This window comes from Tinamus guttatus, unplaced genomic scaffold (assembly GCF_059628265.1).
Source record: "Tinamus guttatus ecotype Peru unplaced genomic scaffold, ASM5962826v1 Tinamus_guttatus_pri_ptg000188l, whole genome shotgun sequence".
Classification (NCBI taxonomy): Eukaryota; Metazoa; Chordata; class Aves; order Tinamiformes; family Tinamidae; genus Tinamus; species Tinamus guttatus.
This window is the reverse complement of record NW_028288722.1, coordinates 539,880-561,999: the sequence shown is the minus strand read 5'-3', so window position 1 is coordinate 561,999 and position 22,120 is coordinate 539,880. Positions and strand designations below refer to the sequence as shown.

At 44.1% G+C, this 22,120-nt stretch overlaps 2 protein-coding genes across 2 annotated transcripts in view; both read right to left on the bottom strand.

Moving 5' to 3' along the window:
• The window catches only part of FOXK2 (forkhead box K2), a 43,126-nt gene extending 34,247 nt beyond the window's left edge, over positions 1 to 8,879 (bottom strand). Inside the window, exon 1 of the mRNA XM_088523395.1 lies at positions 8,504 to 8,879. Within this exon, the coding sequence (XP_088379521.1) occupies positions 8,504 to 8,853 (350 nt within the window). The 5' untranslated portion in view covers positions 8,854 to 8,879. The remainder of the gene's footprint in view (positions 1 to 8,503) is intronic.
• NARF (nuclear prelamin A recognition factor) overlaps positions 1 to 22,120 on the bottom strand; it is a 90,968-nt gene that overhangs the window by 38,291 nt on the left and 30,557 nt on the right. The gene's annotated exons all lie outside the window — the stretch shown is intronic.

Here is a 22,120-nt window from a genome sequence, read left to right as displayed (position 1 = left end):
TTTTGAGCATAAAAATAAGCTAAAGTTTAAAGCAGCCTACAGACACCCTCTCATGCACTTCTGATGGAGATGTTCGTTATTACTAAAGGCAAAGGAGGAAAGGGTTAGGCAAAGTATTTTCTCCCATGTATCAAGGTGTCAGTAAGAGTCAAATTTTAAGAGTGACCCTAGTCCATACATACACCTCCAAACCAAGCACACACACACACACACACACACCTTAATTTCCTTTGGTGATTTAGAAACTCTGAATGTGATTTCAGTACAAGGTGAAATCACTTTTGCTATTAGATGTTAACCTGACTTTAAAACATATGTAATAGTCTCTTGCTGTAACACAGTGAACACGAGTAAGCAAGGACCCGCAGCAGAAGTAAACCCCGGCAGTTAGGAAGCTTCATCTACTTCTCATTTAAGCCCCAGGCCACTGAATTTCACCCTGCCATTCCTATATTGAGCCCAACAGCCAGCCTGACCACGCCATGGCATATTTTGTATCCAAAGCATGTTTTCCAGAAAGGTGTATTTGGGAATTTCATCTTCAGCTAAAAGGCCAACAGAAGGAGTGTGGAAATTCCTCCATTTCTACTAGCAGGCTTTTCCAACACAGCTAAAAATCCGGGCCTAGCTCAGACCAGGACCCTGCTGCCCCCAGGCTCGGGTTTTTGCTGCCTGTTTTTGTTGCACTAGCCAGCACTTCTGGGTGCTCCGCAGTGCCTCCCCAAAAAGGGTATATTCACCAATCCAGCCATCCTGCACTCCTTTTGGATAAGCCAAACATATCGAACTCCTCAAGTCTCTCACTGTACAGTATTCCCTTCACCCTTCTATTTTTTATTATTAATCCCCTAAAACATTGCAGTTTTACAAGATTCTTGAGTGTGAAGTTGGAATCCAGAACAACAGGGAACTCGCAGCTCGGGGCTCTCGGATGTCGCTCCCCCGCTCACACACAAACATGGCCTTGCTCTGCTCTGCCACGTCACCTAAGCAGCCCAGGACTTCTCTTTGCTCACAACTTTCAACCTCTACTCCAAGTTCAAGAGGAGCAGCTCAGAAGTTTCTACTCCACAGACGTAGCCCGTGTATCTTTCTGAAATGCACTCCTCTTTAATTGATTTGCACTAAGAAGCGAGTCAAGTTTGTTATTGTCATTATTAGTAGTAACTTATCACATTAATATCTCCTACAAATGTTTATCAACAATTGCTTTTGCTATGGATAATCAATGAAAGTATCAAATAGCCATCAAGTCTTTTTTTTTTTCTCCCTTCCGTTATTTCTCCCTAACCTTTAAATGAGGCTACCAGCTTGGATATTCCCAAAAGCCGGGTACTAGAAACACAGATAATACTTTTCCAATAGAAGGCAGCAATTACCTGAAACATGTTATAGATAACGCTTATCCTGGAGATATGCAGTACTGAACCTGCCCTAACGCTGAAGTCACCTCTACTTTGAGCTGGGGTTTGGACAGAGACCTTTCCCACAACTCTTACCATACACTCTTAAATTAACGTTTCATTCAAATGAATTCTGGCCAAGTTCACGCTGATTTCTGTTACACTTCATAAAGCTCCGATAACACCATCCCTGGATTTTTCTGCTTTCCAGCTGTGACTCCACACACGTCCGACGGCACACGCACCCCTCCGCACACGCGCGGTCCTGCTGAAGACAACGCTAACGTCTAAGGTGACGCACTGCGCATAACTGCACGTCAATCTGTCCACGTTTTGCAGATTCCTTGGTTCACACAGACAAGCAAAAAGTCTTGTATAAACACTCACAGTGCTGATAATTTTACTGCCACAAATCCTTAACCCTAGAGCTTACCCGAGATGCTTCTTTTGAAAGGTTCATGAGTCGCGTTCCTGGTGAGAAGGAACAGCGCTGCAGCACACTCGGCACTGCACTACAACCACGCAAACAAGTAAGAACCACCTTTAAAAGACTCCGATCACTTATAGACCTTCTTTGCCACGATGGAAAATGATGTATTATGAAATTACGGATCTGCACTAGCTCTCCAAAAAATCTACTAGAGCCTCACTCTTCAGTGATGCAAGAATAGTAATGGGAACTTAATTGAAGAAGAGAATGTTTATTTTCTGTGCCATCTAGCGTGGAATAGCTGCAGAAAAAGGCAAAAAAAAAAAAAAAAAAAAAAAAAAAGAAAAAAACAATTCCTCCCCTCCAACTGCTTTATGTAGGTCAAAAAACTCCTTAAGGGCAGGAAGTCACAGAAAATAAATGTCACTACACATCAACTTTTTATCACGAAAATAAGCAAGGCAGTAGATAAATCCACCTTCCCAATAATTCAGTATGAAGTTCCACAGGAGACAGTAGCTTATTAGGGAATCCAAATCTGTTGTGAAAACTCATTGTAGGGTTGCAGAAGAGGTGCCTTGCACTGCTAGATGACAAATTGGAAAAAAAATGTTCCACATTGTACCCGATTTTTTTTGGTGCTTTACACAATTTTACACAATTTAGGGTTAAGAATTCTTGAAGCCATCACTACAGTTATTGAAAAATAAAAAAATAAATCAAACGCACAATCAGATTACTTTCAAGTTCAGGTGTGACTGTTGGGAAAAAAAAAAAAAAAGCCTTGTGCAAATGCATATATGTTACATATACCCCAAAATAACAAAGCGACAGCAGCAGAATTCCTCCACAGCAGGCGGTTTCTCCACAACACATCTACCCTCATGAAGCACTCGTATTTACACAATGATGCAGTTTTCTGATTGCATTTAAGGAAAGTAATCAGACACATTGATCTTGAAAAAAGCAAAAGATTAATTTATTCCTTACACTTATCTGGACAGCAAAAGTGAGAAAATACACAAGCTGATTCTTTCAATCCAAAAATGACACGTTCCAACACCAAAGAACAGTACCATAGTTTGATTTAATTAATGCAAGCAAAAAATGTGATTTAATTTACATTATCTCTTACCTCATTATTGTAACTGAAGGTGGGATTCACAAAAGTCATTTTCACATACAGATTCACAGAACAGCCAGCTTTGAAATTTACTTGGAACCTTTATACCAAAATAACACTAATCTTGTGTCTATCACAGAACTTGAGCTTAGCAAAATGACAAAGAAACCACCCTTTCTTAAGATGATTTCCTGATTTCTACTAATTCACCTAACCCTGTAGAGAATGTTACTCCAACAGTTCAGATGTATGAAAACCCTTTAGATTACTAAAAACGGACATAAAGTGTCCTTACCCAATGCTACAGCTCAAGAAGAGAAACCAAGGCAGAGACCTCAAAAAAACTGCAAAGCAATCCAAACATAAAACTATTTGAACTTCACTTCAACTACCTGATGGGCGTCTGATGATCTACAACACTATTTCAGTATAAACAAACAAACAAAAAAATTGCTCATATGCTGTATTTAAAGTATGAAAGAATGCAACGAGAGAAATAACTGTTATACAAATTACGACTATAGAAACTTCATGCTCATCTCTGGATTTTCACTTCAAATAGATCTGCCTTGTTTCATCTCTGCTCCTTTTCAATGAGATCTGCTTTTAACGAGAACACTATGACTACTGGCCTTATGTTTGCAAATCCTACTTTAAAATATCCCCAAAACACCTATAAAGATAACTCAGTTAACACTGTTAGTGGTCACTGTGCTCTGGGACAACGGCATGTGCTACAGAAAGGAAATACAAGTTTTGGAGTTTGATTCATAAATCACAGGCAAGCCCATATTTCTTAGTTTTATGCTTAGAAGCAGTTTGCAAGTAATTCATAGTATTAACACCAGCAGCGTGGAGCTCCAGCATATTCCTCTGAACAGGCATCACTCACAAGGCCTCAGAAACATTTCAGAGCCGTCTTCCTTACAAGCACCTGCACAACTGCATCCATCAAAAGTGCTGTCAGGGAAGGGAAAGTGCAGGTGTCAATCCAGCTTGACTGAGGTACTTAATCCAGCCTGACAACTATATTCCTTGAATTTTTGATTTCCATTTTCTTTGATTTCCCAAAGCATCTAGCATTCAGACTCATAAAGAAGGTTTTTAAAACATGAACAGAGCTTAAGCTGAATCCAACAGACATTTAAATACATCCTTCCTCCATAAACAGATTCCACCAGCCAACCAGATGTTAGGTCCCATTTACTTCTGCTGGAAAGTTAAAAACTGAGCTACTTCCGAAGCAAAATTTTCATCGAGCATGAAACATAACAGCTAATTCACACAGCAACCACATCTTGCATAGAGCTTCTGGAACTGCAGTGAGACAACGGGAGGGAAAAAAAGCCCAGCAATATATCAGAGGTTCTTTACCACCTCTTGCTCAGGTGATGCTGAGCACAACCAACCCATCCAAAACTTGATCCCTGTTCAGAATCCACTGATTTTAATCAGTCGGAAAACCTCTGCACGGAGACAGTAACAACCTGACTTTGTAGGCACAGACCACAAGACCAAATTGAAAAGATTAACTGAATCCTCTGTATACCAAGAAGGGAAACACTAGTACACAAACAAAAATATTTTTAGTTTTTAGCCATTTAATTTTTCTTCGCCATTGAATTAGATAGCAAAGATGTTAAGCTCAAGCGAGATATACTACGCAATGTGGTCTACCGTAAAAGCTCCCACACTTCGTAAATGTAATGAAGTCCATAAATGAATGTCAGAATGGGACCATTACTCACTTTTTCTTACTATTAAAGAGCTAAAGAGCATCAAATGAAATTAACAGGAATCAAGGTCAAAAATCCCATCAGAGGGAGGTATTTTTCCCCAATATAGGCTCTAATTAAGTTGTGGAACACAATGTCCAAGGCCAGAAGCCAGGAGGCCAGAAGCTTACATAGGTTCAAAGAAGTGACAGATTTCTATATTTTAAAAAAAAGGGGGGGAGGAAGGACAAAGCAATGCAAACACCATCATGTTGCTTTGAGCATAAGAATAAATCAACGCTGGGATGCAAAACGGCAAAGAAGGGAAGCAAAGGAAGCACCCCCTGCGCCCGGCCCTTTCTTAGGCTCTTCCCCAAGCAGCTGCCGCTGACCAAGATGGGTCAGGGGTTGGAGACAGCCTCGCTCCAACTCGGCACCGCTGCTCCCATGCTAACAGCATCCTGCTTATTATGCAAAAAGCCAAAAGTAATGTTTAATATACAAAACATATGGCTTTGTCAAAATATGCAACAATCCAATGCAAAAATGCCAAGATCCTCACGAATTCAAACGCTGAAAGACAAAGCACCCCTGCTTTATAGACTGCAACATGAAAGCAAAGGAGAAATAAACAAACAAATTAAAAAAAGGAGAATAAAACCTTCTTCCAAGCCAAGCTGTGCTCAAAAGTCACCCTCTTCCTTCAGCTGCATCAGTTACAGCAGTCTGGAAATCCAGCCTCTCCAAACACCATCGCCAACTGCCGCCACACACCCGGCGTAAAGGATACTTTTCAAACCAAGTAGCTCAGAAGTTACATTAAATTTTTGTTCTTCACTGTCCTACCAATGTTTTTATGCAAGGTGGTGGAAATTTCACAAGCTTCATGTGAAAACAACTGGAAAAGATGAACTTACAGACAACAGCAGTTGACAGTCTGCAGACCTTAAAAGGTAGCTGTAACAGGCTTCAATGGAGCTCCTTGCTTTTGTATGCATTTAACAAAAGGTTTAAAATCCTTTTAATCGCATGCTTCTGAGATGAAAAAAATAAAGAAAATGCTTTCCCCCCCAGCTCCATTTTATTCATCTTGCAAGATGACAGCTGGTTTGTATATACACAAGTATGCACATGAGTCTGTCAAGAATTAGAAAAACAAAAACAAACTTCCCACAGATATTACCTCCTGCTTGATAACTTGCGCATTGGAATTGTGAGTGAGGCTTCCACGGAAGCATTAAAAGTAGCAACCAAAACAGTTATGTCCATTAACAGTAATTAAGTATTTCACAACACTGGTATTTGCAGAAAGAAAGATGTTCTTACTATAGGAATAATTCTGTTTCCCCGCATGTTAAAAATATGTGTTTTGCAGGAGAATGCAAAGTTGTATTTCTGTTTTTCCCTTCCTGAAACAGGAAGTTCAGTAACATTATTATTAATACTGTCATGTTTCAATATTGTGCTGAAAAAAGAAGACACCACAATTGCATAAAGTTATCAGGGACAATTAAATAAGACATTTCAAGTCTCTAACAGTATCGTACTTGCAGTCATTTGCAATTCTCTATTAATTAGAGAAGTCAGAGATCAACTCCACAAGATCACTCAGAAACAAATAAAAGCAACAGGACATGGTGATTTTTTTAAAAACCTCCCCTCCATTAAAAATATACATATACACATGCATCTATACATACACATATATATATTTCAAACGATTGCGTGCTCATAGGCAGCGCATATTACTGGCAACATAGTAGGATTAAACAACAACAAAAATAGATCTAGTGATTACTTGGGCTGAGGTTAGCAAACATCTACCTTGAACTCGCACCAAAACTGCCTTCCTTCCACTCATGTTTCAACAGTTAATTAATGTGTAGCTCACACTGAAGCACCTAAGTTTAATTCTTAAAATCTGGCAGCTCGTCTTCAGAGTGACTGGTCAAATCTACAATGAAACTCCAGAACATGGCTACAAACAACATTAGTCATCAGTAATGACTTGGTATAAGCAGATAATGTCTGCTGTGAATTTGCCTGAAGACTCCTGTGTTAAACATACGCACGCAAACGAAAACAAAACAAAAAAACGCTTTGCAAATAGTGAAACTATTTCCCTCTGCAATTCTAGCCAGTCTTTTTTCATAAACAGATTTTACACTATTAAATACATAACTTTTAAATAAGCTATAAAGCTATATTTGAATATAAACCAATCTGAATCGCCAGGCTAATTACGAGCCCGTCGATTTTCCTTGCCCTCCAAGATAAAACGCTCCCCACATCTGCTGTGCGATGACACCCCAGTCGGTTGGTTGGGAACAAGGTGGTGGCTCTGCCACCTCCTATTCGCGGAGCTCCAGAGAGGATCACACCAACCCCTAGGAACCAGGAGGTTCCCAACCCCTGAGCAGCTTCCAGGCCTCGGAACGAAAGGGCTCCCAGCAGACGGTCCAAGGAACAGCGCGATCATGCCGAGCAGTTAAGTTTCAAGCAAATGCTAGTTTCCATCAGCACCACCTACACTGATGAAGAAATTTTAGCTGCACAGAAGATCTGTTTCATTGTTCATTAAAAAACTGACACTCAACAAATCCTTCAGAATTTTCCTTCTCCTTAAAAGGTGACATTGATAGGACTAAAATAAATTACAAGTCAATGATTACACCGAGAGCATGAAGAAGCTGTACTTTCCTTCCCCCACCCCAGGGCTTAAGCGTTTAACAGATTGCTACTAAGTACTGAAACTAATTCTGGGCTCTTTGCAAATCAAGACATACAACACCACACACCACGACTTGCTTACAATTAGTGTATTACACCAAGCTGTTTATAAAGAGCACTTCATCTATGCCTTATTAGTGTGTCAGGCCAAAATATAAATTAACCACCTGCCAAACGATTATTAATATTAAAAAGCAGAAAGCAAAAATAGCAGTTACAGCTAAAGGTCAAACAAGTCACCCAACTGTATTCATGATTATACAACTCCACACGCGCTGGCACCGCTCAGAACGAGCTTTTCCTAGAAAGCAGAAAGGTAAAGACAATTGAACTTTTACAGAGGGACTGGTTAAGGAAACTAGCACTAAAGATATAAAAGGGGAAAAAATACAAAAAAAAAATCTTAAAGTTTGAAAACCTACAGGGCATTAAGGCTGTGCCGCTAATGGCATGCGTGAAGGCAGAGCACTCATACTCTTTTTTTTTCTCCCCACCACAACTCTTGTAGGAATAAAGACCTGTGTATGGCGTTTTCAGCACCAGACTTGTAAAACAACTTGATTTTTTCCCGTCCCTTGATGCAGGTATCAAATCCCATGGCAAACCAACACGCTTTCACTTTTCGCGCTCGGGGCTGCTGCAAACGCAGCCCGTGCAGCCGCGCTCCAGCGCCCACAAACGCGCTAGGCCTCGCACAACCCCCCAGAACGTTTTGCAGAGCGTTAATATTTTCTCATGGTAAAGGAATGCGTTACCACCAGAAACCCTCTCCGTGCGCTCACCGTCACGCAAGGAAAGCGCGTACTAAAACACGCACGCGGGTGTTTCCTGGGGATGATTGGGTCTGACCGTCAAGATAAATATTCCGATGATGCAAAGACGCCGAAATCACCGCTAACAACCACCATCGCCGGCGGCAGCCGCGCACCTACAACGGCCTCTCCGGCCGCGGGAGGCCCCGCGGGCCGCGCTGACCCCGCGGGCACCGGCGCCGCGACCGCCCCGGGCGCGGCCCGGCTCCAGCTCCGCCACCTGCGCGGGGGCCGCGGGCCCGGCGGCCGCTGTCGCGCTCCGCGTCGGGGCCCGGCTCCGCTCTACTCACACGCGCGGCAGCTGCAGCGGCGGCGCCCCTCGCCGCTGGAAGACGCCGTCCACGAAGACGCCGTTCTTGCCGAGGCAGCGCAGGTAGAAGTCGCCGCCGCCGGCGCTGGCAGCGGCGGGGTCGCCCTGCGGCGGAGGCGGCGGCCCGTCCGCGCCGGCCGGCGGCGGCGGCGGCGGGGGCGCGGCCGTGAAGATCTCCAGGTGGCGCCGGGAGATGAAGCTGGAGTGGCCCATGCTCACGTCCACCGAGCCCTGCGACGAGTTGCGGCCGATGGTCACCGAGCGCTTCTTCATGAGGTACTCGAACTCCCGGCCCTCCAGCCGCGCCACGGCCGCCGCCGCCGCCGCCATCTTAGCGAGCGAGCGAGCGAGGCAGCGGCCGCCTCCGCTGCGCCCGCACCGGCCCCGCCGCCGCAGCCGCCGCCAGACACTGAGCAGGGCAGGGGCCGCCGCGCCGCGCAGCGCAGCCTGACGCAGCCGCCGCGCGCTGATGGACGGCGGCGCGCGGCCAATGGGCGGCCCGCACGCCCATGGGGCTATGGCGGCGCGGCCAATGGCGAGCGGCGCAGGGCCCAGCACGTTCGTGTGTGGCGGCCCCGGCGCGCGGCCGAGGCCCGGAAAACGCGGAGCGACCCGCGCGGGCACCGGCACCCTCGAGGCCCGGCAGGGCCTGCGCGCAGCGGCGGCGCGGAGCCACCTCCGCCGCCGAGCCCGGCACCTGCGCGGGGCCCCGCGCTTGGAGGCAGCCGGGGGGCCGCAGCGCACGTGCCTGCTGCAGGGCCGGCGGCGGCCTCCCTTGAGCCCCGGGAAAGGGATTATAGTGAAAACGGTGCTAAATAAGCACGAGGCTGTAAGCCGTAAAATGCCTTACGGCACCCCAAAACGACTCTGCCGTAGCCCCAGGGCGTCTCAGCTGTCCCAAATCCATGCCCAGAGGGATGCTAGGGAAGGGGGGTGTCACGCAGGGCACCTCGCGGCCGCCCTTCCTGGAGCCCAGTCGAAGGCAGCAGTGCCCCACGGCAGGGCAGCGCCTGTGGCATCCGCGTGTGCCCTGCCCTGCCTGGGGAAGGGGCCCCAGCTGAGGCAGTCCAGCCCTGCTTCCTCCGTCCACGCAGGGCAGCGCTGAACACAGGCGATCGGAGAGCTCGGCCCCGGGAGGACCGCGGCGTCCCCCTGCCGCATGGCACCCGCGGGGCCGCAGAGCCTGCGAGCAGCCGCCAAGGAGGGAAAACAACCGGGAATCCCCACGGCCACTCCTGACTTCAACCCGCGCCCGCGGCAGCCAGCACAGGGACTGCGCTCAGCCGCTCTCACGGGGGCAGTTTGCCTGGCCAGGACCCTCCCGGGGTGGCTGCTCCCTTGGAGCAGCGGCAAAGACCAGACACGTCGTCAGGGAGTTAAACCACGATAAAACGCTGCTGCCTATATACGGTGAAAAAATTTATTTACAGCTATGCACGAGGCATCACCGCTGCAAACACTTCATTGTAACAGCCCAGACAACCCTGTGGCATTTCTAGGTTTCATTTAGTGCCGAGTCTTTACAGAACTGAACGTAGTTGTCATTTGTAGACGTGGGAATACTTTGTTCAGTGGTTCATACATACTCTGTTGGCACTGGAAATAGCCTTAACAATGTATTTACACTTCTGTCAAATAAAATCAGTTGGAGAGCAGACATGCAGTACTAAATCTGAGACTCAATTTTGTCTTTTGGCACATTTCAGTCCACAGATCTCTACTTGCAGAAATACAAACGTGCTTTGGAGCAGAACTCTGTGCAGGCTACACACGAAGCTGCAGTGACCTTTAGTTTTCCTCTCGGGGTTATACATGCACTTACCAGCTGCCACAATGCAATTCCATACCCGTACGTCCATCTATCCCGCCATACATACATCCACATACAGTGGCAACAGTTCAGAGCTTTGGTTTCTCAAAAAGCAACCGCTAGTTCAGTCTTGCCCACACTGTGGTATTTAGAACCGGGCTCCTTCTGCACCAGCATATGTTCAGCACAGAAAACACGGAGTGTCAGAAACCCAGTTAGGACTCTCCAATTCCCAACGTCCTCCTGTCCCTTGGCTCCGGTGTGAACTATAGCAGTGCCTGGTGTCGGAGATCCAGGGATATGGCAGCCCCAAGCCACCAGCAGAATTCCACTCCCAAGGAATTCCCATCCTACTCCTATTGGTAATTTCCAATACTAAATTCACACAGTTGGAGTTCTTCCTTTTCCCTTTTGTAATGCAGAGAATACAACTACTTTCGTACAGAGAACACAGCTACTTAAGTAGAATGACAATACTATGTTTATTAATATAACCTGACATTATTTGTCTTATGATTAGCATGCTGCCCTATAAAAAGTGACAAAACACTAGCAGAAAGGCCATTTGTTCTTGTATTACCAACACTGCAGAGCAAAAAAAAAAACAGAAAACAAAAACGAAAAAACAGTGCCACTGTCAGAAGTGCTTCTCATTTTAAGAAGTGGGTCTTTCTGCCAATTCGCTAAGTTTGAGCAGACTTAGAAGGAAACAGAGCAGCTGGACACGGGGGAACTATCTGCCCTACATAAAACTCGACAGCGCTGTGTTGGGTCTCTGCGCGGCCCAGAAACACCCAGCTCGAACGCAGCCCAGGCCCTGGCGCCGGCGCTGCCCCGCAATTCCTCCCCACCAGCGTGAGGGGAACCAAAGAGATTATTTATCTCTGTCCACCGGGGCTATTCAGGACAGAACCAGGACTCCAAGTTACTGGCAAAAAATTAATCTTCGAAATAGCTGCAGTCCTCACGGAAGCTGAGCAGGGTGAGAAAGCAGAGGAGGCTCTTCTAAAAAGACATGTTTTCACCCATCCAATAGCACGGACTATTATTAGAGGAACTTGATCAATAATCTGTGGATTCAGTGATCCTAACTACCAATATCAAAACAGCTTCTAAAAACCACTGGAGGTTAATCTTTTTATTAAAGCAAGTGTCACAAGCTTCCAGGGAGATTGGGTTTTGTTAGAAAGCCTTTGAGCTTGGTGTGCAAAACCACTTTTCAGTAACATTCACGTGCAGTTTAAAAACACCAAAACTCAAAGTATCAAACCAATGCAGAACTGAATGGAGAAAACTTTCACATAATAAGACACCATGCATTTTTCCCGTTTATTGGGTAAACCCACTGTAACTCTTGCCTTTCCCCAGTGCATAGCCCCCAAACCACTGCCATAAACGTGTATTTTGAGGTATCCCCAATAATCACACTGCGAGTTTTCGTATCAACTTAAGAATGTGTGTAAAACTTCGTCAGACTCGCACTGCAATTTAGTCATTTTTCCAACAGATTTTGATGGAAAGGTTACAAAGCAGCAAATAATTATCGACGAAATAGATAAACATGTAAATATATGCTACAAATACAGAAAAATACAGAACCATTGGCATGGCTTGAAACTCCCTCATTACACAACCAATTCCTGAAGTGATGGAAAATAGGAGAATGCAAAAGTTTCATCTCAAAGTAGTTATAATGATTATATGGCTTTTTTGTTTGTTTGTTTTTGCTTCTATCTGATCTTGATAATTTCAGGTCAGATATTTCTATCTGATATTGATCCAGAAAATCCTGGAAAGGGCGTTAGCGTGGGGAGGCGAAGGGAAGAGGGGGGTTTGGGTAAAGGGAGGCTACTGAGAGCCCGCGCCGGCTGCGGCGGCTCCCTGCGGCCCGCAGGGCGCGGGGGAGCAGCGGGGCAGAGCCGGGGGCAGAGCCCGGGGCACGCGGGAGGGCAGAGCCCGAGGCAGGCGGGAGGGCAGAGCCGGGGGCAGAGCCCGGGGCACGCGGGAGGGCAGAGCCCGAGGCAGGCGGGAGGGCAGAGCCGGGGGCAGGGCCCGGGGCAGGCGGGGGGGCAGAGCCCGAGGCAGGCGGGAGGGCAGAGCCGCCCGGCTCGGGTCGCAGCCCGCGCAGCCGCCGCCGCAGGGCGCGCGCGCTCCCGGCCTGCCCCGCGGCCGCCATGGCGCCCGCCCGTGACGCGTGTTTGTAAACACGGCGGTGGCGGCGCGGGCGGCCCCGAGCGGCGGCCGCGCGCGGGGCTCCCGCCCCGGCCCGGCCCGCGCCGCCGCCCGCCGAGCGCAGCGCCCCGGGGCCGGCACGCGCGTTCCCGTGAAAACAGCCTCCCGTCCCGGGGAGCAGCGGTATCCATGACGCAGGCAGACACGCAATCTTCGTTAAACAAATCACCAGTTAATCCGCACTCTTATACTTCATGGTTGACATTTAAAAATACAGCAAAGGACATTCAAGCACATTTCTCTCTCTCTATATATATATATTTAAATCCCATTTCTAAACGTTGCCAGCTCCACCATCCTAAATTAAAGCCCTCAAAGGGACTCGGCGGGAAAGGGAACCCCATGAGCCACGGCACTGGCCAAGCTCAGCACTGACCACCACTGTCCTGAACACTGAGCATTTTCTCCATGTTTTGTGGTGTTTTGTTTTTCCTGAGTGAAAACAGGCCATTTTCACCACTGGGAACTCTTCCCTCTTGGCTTGATCAAGACATGTGTAACAACCCTTAGGGGTAAATAAAGAAATACAGAGTTAAGAGACCTGCTTAAACATAGTTGAACTGCAATCAGTTTTCCTTTGGCCATCAGGTCAGTCCTGCGCCTTTTTTTTTTTTTTTTTTTTTTTTTAAATCTTCTAGAGGAACAGCAACGCTAGGATGCGTCCAGCCTATTCACCACGACAGAGATCTTTCACTCTCTCTTAGCTTCGAGATTCATTCTTTGCCAGTCTCCTTCCAGGACTCCTGGCTCATAAACCAAACCTAAAAGCAGAAGCAGATGAAGCTGCCCAAGTCTGGCCTTGCTGGGGCAGACAGTGGTGACTGCAGCAGCACTGCTGCAGTGCGACACTGATGACAGGCCCCACAAAACGTCGGGCGAGCCGGAGTTCGGGTGGCAGAATAAGGCAGGAGGGTGGGAGCGTAAGATGGGAAAAATGTAGTGATTTACATTTGTCAAAACCAGGAAATACAGAAATTCAAATAAACAACAAAAAACAGATGGCCAGAGGCAAACTGAAGCCAGTACCGAAAGAAAAGCTGCAAGCACCAAGGAGGAGAACATCAGTGAGTTTGATCTTCTTTCATGATGCAACATCCTAGTTTAGCTCTGTCATTTCAGGAGGATAAAAGTTTTTATATTATAGAACCCCTGGGGTTATGCACCAGGGCTGAGAAACTGCAGTTGTTTTCAGTAGAGACCATCATTATTGAAAATAAAATATAACAAGGGGGAAGCACAGTGGGAAAAATCTCATACCCCATAATCAGATATTATATTAAAAGACAAGAAATTGGCTTTACACCTCAATTCAAAACATAGAATTATGAATGAAAGATTCTAACGGGATATTATGATAGCAGTCGTATTTTCCATAATTACATTAAATGCGTAGCTTTTTTTTTCCAATTCTGTAGCTCAAGTGTGAAAAACTAAAAATAACAAAATTTCAATCTGCTTCTTATTAGAAAACCTATGACACAAGGACTCCCTCTTTTCTTTGCTTATACAACAACTGGCAAGAGTTGGCCTTGCTAGTGATGGCACTTCCAAGGGCTACAGACCCGAGATGGGGACTTGTGAAGCTTCCCTGGGCCAGATATGAAGGCAATACCACAAGAACAAAGACCAGTCGTGGGTCTGGTCTGGTCAATTTTATGTTCTTAATATTAAGTATCAGAATACTCAAAATTTAAAAGCTTTTCCATGAAACTTCAGTTGATGATCTTCAAAATAGAAATCAAAGGCTAGATAGAATAGCAAATGAAATCTGCACTGTTAACTTCCTTTTGGGAAGGAGAGCACTTAAAATGGTTTCTTCTTGTAAACTACTTTCTCTGTGGGCAACCAAAGATAAACAAAGTCAGATCTACAGAAATCTGCATGCAGCAGAAGTGACTACTTTTTCCCAAATGGCATGGTGAAAACGAAAGTAGAATACTGCATAAATGGTCTGTACAACAAGAAAAAGCACATTAAAAACAGTTAGAAAAAATAAAAACAAATGCCAGGCTGCACTGATTGCGTTTGAGTCTCGTGCAAGTAATCAGGGTGCTCAACCCAACTCAAACTACAAAAAAATTGTGGCATTCAGGAGTCTTTCGGGATTTAGAGACATGTAAACATATCTAGGTTACCTAAAGGATAGCACAGACTGATCTGTGATTGCTACTTTTTTTTTCCCCTAATTATGGATTGTCGGTGCATCAATACTGAAATATGTCAGAGAAAACCTGAGACAGAAATGCAACCCAATTTGCATCCCCTAGAAAGAGAAAAAAGCTGAGGCATAAAGATCCCACTATTGCTTCTACATTTTCACCCAAGTCACACCACAACCACTCTAAAAATCAGTCCCTTGGGGAAAAACAAACAAAAATATGATGACGATAGCTCCTTTACATAGATTTTCAAAATACCACCACACAGTCACTGAAATATCAAGCTTGGGAGCAGAAACAAAAGGCTCCAGGTTGTTGGATCACTGTCAGCAGCCTGGAACAAGGCTCTGCAAGGTGGCGTGTTAGCAAGCAGCCAGCAACAGTGCGATCAGAAAGCCCGATGCCGGGACAGTAATTCCTGACAGATGTCTGACAGGCAGAGGAATAAACCTCTCTTGTCTCTGAGGACCCAAGTAGTTTTTCAAAGCTCATTTCCTACTCTGCCTCCATTTGTTTGCTTTGTTAATTGAATTAGTCTGCGGGTAATTCTGGTCCGCATTGTTCTATTTGCTTTTCATTTTCAGAAAGGGAAGGATGGAACAGGCTGCGCTCAGGTCAGTGAATAAACAAATCACATCGTGACTGGGATGGGAAGCAAAGCCTCATTTCTCGCAGGGCCCGCGGGCGACCTTTACTGCACAGCCCCACTGCCGACGGGAATTGCCCGTGGGCAGCGCGGCAAAGCTGAACGCAACAGGAACGTGAAAAAATTCACTCCCGTTTTTTACACTGACTTGCTATTAAACAACTGAAGATACAAACACGCGTCAAGTGAAAATGCACAGAAAACCCAATAACAGAAAAGGAATTCTCACTGTAAAGCATGGAAAACCGATTTGGAACAGTAGCTGCTCTGTATGTAATATATAATATATATAATAATATTCCAGAAATAAATACTTTCCGAAAGTGGATTATAGCAGTGAAGGAAAACGGCAATATGAACCAGCTGCACAGCAGGGCATGTACACAGCATCCACGAGGGGACTTGTGAGTCTGTATTTGTCAGAGCCCGAAGCTCTTCATGCAACCGAGTCTTGCTGAGTGCAAAAGCTTTGCAGTTTTTGCAGTTCAATACTGAAAGTACAGGATGCCAATACAGCAGTTGTGAAACCTAGATTTTTTTTTTAATCTAACTCTTAATAAATAAAAACAGAATCTATAATCAGAAGTAGCAAGGGCTGAAATTAGTGAGCTGCTGTTAAAATGTACACATTCCCCCTCCCTCAAAGACACAAACTTAATGTTTAAGTACGTAAGCTTTCCCACTTAACTGTTAACTTTTCTAATCCAAAATATTTTTGCAAAAATGTGTCTTCCCATGGGAATATCCACTTTGGAACCTGCGGACCTGTAAATAGAACTGCTTTACAAATCCTACAGTGCAGACTCCATTAGTTTTCCATGTGGTTGGTCAGTGCTGATAGATATGAAGCAAAATATAGATAATATAAAGATAAGATGAAGTCAACACCTCAACGGTTCAATCAGCGTGTTAGCAGGCTTCATGGATCAGCCTAAAATGACTATTGCTTGTACAAGCTTTACAAGTGGTAGTATGAATTTAGTACTGGAAGGACAGACCCCTTAGGAAATATACTGGGTAACATAGTACCTCAGAAACCTTTTAACATTCTTATTACAGCCTCTGTACGACTACAGCGTGTTTCTGTAATGTCACAAGATTTCTAAATTCTTCTTCCATTCCATCTCTACTTTGATTAAGCAACAAAGCAAGGCAGATAAGAGCATGCTTCCTGTAATTATCAGTAGTAAAACAATCTTCAGTTACATCTACAGATCCTATGTTCCTTTTACAGATTTTCAACTTTTTTTTTTTCCTCCGGAAAATTAGACATCCGTGGTTCTACTAATCTTTACAGTGTCAACAAGTCTAAGAATGTAAATATGCTCAAAATCTCACCCCAGTATTTTTTCCCTGCAGAATACCTTGCACCATGGTCACAGACACGGATACGGCACCCAACGTTAACTCTGGTGTGAGCCGACGGGAGGTCTGAAGTTGGCAAAACCCTAGTACTCACCCATTTGGAAGGCAGGATGCAACAAGACAGAAGCTGAAGGTCCATAAACTGAGTCTAGAACGAATGAGCAGGAACTAGGAGAGCAGCAGTGGACGTCCAAGCAGGAGAAGCATTGCCTCGAACCACTTGGCTCCTGCTGCCTTTTCAACTCGAGCACTGGGATGCCAGGCAGAAGAGTTCTCGCTCTGAGGACTCATGGCTTCACTGTACCACAAGGATACTGCATCGCTGAATGCACTGATACTGCCCTATGCTCAACAATAGAGTATCAAGTATATATATAAAAAAAGGCCAATCACTATTTGAAATAAGTGATTTTAAAAGCTTGAAACATCTAAGTATCCTCACAAACCTCCCTCTCCAAGTATTTTTAGGAAGGGATGAGGTAAAGCAGGTAAACAAAATTTTTAAAGGCAACATTCCCAATGATCATCATTACCAGTTAAATGTTTAATATCCTATTTCCAACACTCAACTGCTTTTTAGTTTGTCACTGAAAGTGGCATTACTTGCCTATGGTACCAAGATAATTTGACAGAACAGTCTGAGTAACCGAATCATCTTTTCCCCAGTGTTTTTATGAATGACTACACGATTTAAAGACACCTCATATCAAAATAAACATTTGGCCAACGCAGCTGACTATCAAGCTTTTGACAGTAGTGTCATTTCCTGCTCTTGCCACCAGTTCCCTTTCCTGCAGCACCTCCCACTGTGCCAGCACACGTCTGTGTGCCTAAGTAACCAGATTCAAGAAATGGCAGGAATGAAAAAAGAAAAAGGACACGCCACAATTCTGGGAGTAGATTTTTCCACTCTGGATGAGTTCCCCTATGCAGTTCCCCACCCGGACTCACAGATTTCTGTGCTGCCAGAGGGGGAGGCCGTGGTGAGACCAGAAGAAACACCCAGGAGCGGCCGCCGCCGAAACGCGAGCCAGGGCCTGTGGTGATGAGGCCGCTCTAGCCGCCCCCTTCTCTATCCCAGTCAGCCTGAGCGCACCAAGCACCATCTTAAACCACACAGGCACCATAATGTTATCTGTATGTTTGCACCTAACTCGGCACTCTTGAAATATTATGTAATTATTTCTACCTTGGGGTCAGACTTAAAGTTAGGACTATCTTATATGTAACATCAGATCCATGGAAGAGCAGGAACAGTTATGTTTTCAACACAGACATGGAAACACACATGATGCTCTCATTCTCTTGAGCATATATCAAAGCTCACTGCCGATGGGAAATCTTTTGAGCTGTGTTTGGATCTACATTTGTCCATGTTCACAGTTGCCAGACAGCACTAACATATTGAACCGTGAGTTTCAGGATGTTAAAGACAAGAAGACTTTTCCTCTGCGAGAGCTGTCTCCTGCAACCTGTACTTTCACCTGCCTTCTGGAAAAGAAAATGCAAGGCAATCGTTGGGATATAATAAATATGGGGCAATCTCAGTGATCCACAAGTAGTTTGATCTAATTTGGGATTAAAATACAGCACAAGAGACATCAGAGCTGCTCTGTAAAGAAGCAGTTGAAGTCATCCAAGATTGACAGCTGAAGCACAGGATAAACATAACTGTACTACACTCAAAGACAGCTTGAGTTTATCCTATGATGGAGTTTTTAAAAACTACAACACTGTTTATAGGACTTTCTCTTTTTCGCCACTAAAGATACCACTTGTTTTTGTGTCATGAAGTCTTCACTTCTAAAACTTACATTTATTTTGAAATATAGGTCATTTCAAAAACTACTTTGAAAGGGTACTGTAAATAAAGCTTACACTGATGAAGTTGATTTGTCAGAATGTCCTCCAATGTGTGCAGCAAGTTCAACCATCCAAGCAGTACTGTGTATGACAGGGAAGAAATTTGCAAAAAGAATGATGAAGAAAAACAGATTTAAAACACAGGCAACTTCTCCAAGTGGTTTAAACACCATTCAGCTTTTGTTCCTTTACCCTCCCTTACCGCTCCTTTCCCTTGAAGCAACCTCAGTGACTCAGGAGTGATCCTGCCTGCTCAAATACACGTGGATTAGTTGGATATATGACACAAGAGGAAAACCTATTGCCTATTTTTTTCATTTCACAAGACCTACAAGAGGAAAGCAGGCATAAATATTCACTTAGCATAGGAAAGATAAGCTGATGTACACGTTAAGCTGGATAAGCCAAAGGCATTTTAAGGAAAACACACAAATCTTTTATTGCAGAAGAGGTTTTCCACTCTGGATTAGGTCCAGATGCTAAACTTAGCCAGCCACTTAAGCTAGTGAAATTCCTCCCCTTTGAAAACTTCGTAGATATTTTAATGCCTTTTTACTACTATGGATGGAGAGAAAGAACAGTTAAATAAAAAATCCTAAATAAATGCACCATTTCCTTTCTAGGAAAAACAATGATCTCTTTAGCTATCTCTAAAATATCAGAATATCCAAAAACTTTTCTTTAGGGGTGGTTAAAATGCAGATGGTTAAAATGCAAAGAACAACTGCAAGAAGAAAATGGTACTTAAAAAATTAAGTGCCATTGTATCACCATGCTAGATACAGACATTGAAAAATCAGAGTATCTAATGCATGCTCAGAGAACATTCACCCAAGCTTTCTTACTACTAATAAATACGAGCTGATAATAATTACCACAGTATTTTTGCCCATCCCAGTTCACACCATATCCTCTTAAAGCTGGAGGAAACAAGGTCCTTCGAGTATATCTTAAACATTCTTTATGTGTACATAGACTACGTCTGACATAAGCAAGAGGTATTATGAGCAGCAATTAGCAGCACTTGTACAATTTAGGTGTCCAAGTATATTCCTTTAATGTTAAAAATATTTCCACGCTGCCAGGTTACACAGCTTAATAAATATGAATCAGGGCTTTCAACTACTACAATATTGGTGAAAAAGGCATCGAAAAAAGAATGTAGTAATGCAAAATAAATCTTACACTTTGGACCTTATGTTCTGTTCAGCAAATTAACATTAAAGTACTATAAAATATGTGGAGGATTTCAAAACACCACTAGACAGGATCCTGAATAACTCAGTTCAATCTGGATTCAGCCCTGCTTTGAGCTGGAGGTTGCACGAAATGATCTCCAGAGCACCCTTCCAACCTAAGTTAGCCTAAGATTTGACAATTTGATAAATTGGGAGTACTGAGTGTTTTTGTACACACACACACTCTTGTCTTCTTCCTTTCTAGCCACCCTAGCCGGTGTCTGGCAGGATAGAACTGCACTGAATCCTGCACAAAGAGCAAGATTACAGAGCCCTCGCTAGGTATTAGGGCACGCGTTCCTGCACAAGTATTTTGCTACCTAAAATACAGATCTGCTCTACACTGATACACAGAAGAGCTACAGAGTGAAGCATGGCTCATTCTGAGGGGAATGAAGACTGAAGTGACATAAATGAGGTGGCAGAGAGGCAAGACTTTGGAGGATCATCTGTTACATCCAATCTTAGAGGTGTCCAATTCATCTCCTGCCTCTTTCTCATGAAAACCTAACCCTCGTTTGCCCGTTTTAACTCCTGCAGCAGTGAGGAGTCTCTACGGAGCCGTACAGCTCAGACGGTAATTGCCTCCACTGAGACACCAGGAAAGAGAGGAAGCAAAAGCTTGTCCTGACACAGGTAACCACTCAAACCACACACAAAAGAAAGTTCAGGGTCACCGTTCCCCTCTCACCCACGTTCTTCATTTCCACACCGCAGACTGAAACTCCACTACTCCTACTGCACAAATCCTCCTTTGATGCCTCTTCCCTTCTGCCATCCTCTGACCAGGACTTGCAGCAGTGACTCATGAGCATGTGCTCCACAGGATGCACTGCTGAAACTCTCTTGGGGTATCCTAATTTAGACACCCCAAGGACACGTCATTAATAGCACAGACAGAGGACTTGAAAACGTCTTGAGAAGTAATGACAAATATTATCACAATTATAATAGTATTACATACCCAATTTTTTTAGACAAGCAATTGTGCCTTATAAAAACTGCATGTGCAGTTTATTACTATTTTAATACAAATTTTAGATGTTTGGAGGGAGAGAAGCAACTTGCACAGAAACATCTGCCCGAAGAACTCGGAATAAAACTAGATTCCTGCATCTCCATTATAAACCAAAACTCTGTGTCTAGGTGCAGAGCTCTGCTTCCTCCCAGACCCTCTGCCGAACGATGAAGCCTTATAAACAGGCATTTAATATAAAAAGAGCTGAAGAACTGCAGATAGCCATTCTACATGGTAAGAAAATAAATAACACTACCAGTTTAGAACTGGTAACACTACTAGTTATTCCGTTGGCAGAATATTAACATCATTACTGTGTTTAAAAACTTCTTGGCAAGGCAAAATAAGAGAAAGGAAGGACACTTGTTTAGTAATTATGAAAACTGGTGGGTTGCAAGTTTAATTCTAAAGGCAGCAGTTTGAAATTCAAGTTCCAAAACAAGACCTGTTCTTACTTGGATGCAAGATCCCTAATTTTCCTGAGCTTAAATACAACTAAAACACATTTTAACCATTTCCTAACAGATGCACAAACCAAAGGAAACCAACTGGGACAAAAAAGCCATAATAAATTTCCTCATTTTCACAACACTCACATAAGAAATCCTGCTAGGAACCCAATAATTTTGCTTACAGCAATTCATGTATGCATATATTCTTAACAGAACATTGGGAAGACAGTGTAAACAATCTTTACTGATTTAAGTCCTCCATTCAAACACGTTCCCGTTCAGCAATTCCCACAGCCCCTCAGCTGCAGAAACACTTACTGTTATTTTATCTTTGACGAGAGCACCTGTCGGAAGCGAGGTCAGGATCATCACCATTCATTCTGCAAATTGACTGGGAAATACTAATGCTAACATTCTGCTCTATAAAGGGCAGATATTCAGAAGTGTATGATGATATATTAAAGCAAATACATCATCCATGTATATTACAAGATTAGAAAAGGAACTTTAAAACTCGACCTTTCTCTCAACTTTTCTTCCAGCTGAACTACTTATTTAGATAATATTTGAGGGAAAACACATTTGCATTATAGGAATCACAATATATTCAAGCACATAACAATAATCTTTCTGCCAGTAACTTCAACTAGTGAGTATGCTTGAAAACATCATGCCTTTGCAATATGATCTACTTCCATAAGAACAAGTGGTTAAATAATATCAATTATTTTGATTGTGCATTTATAAACTTTGGAGGAAAACATAACTGAATATAGCAAAGGCTGAACCTCTTCCCTTTTCGCTCTTATGACAT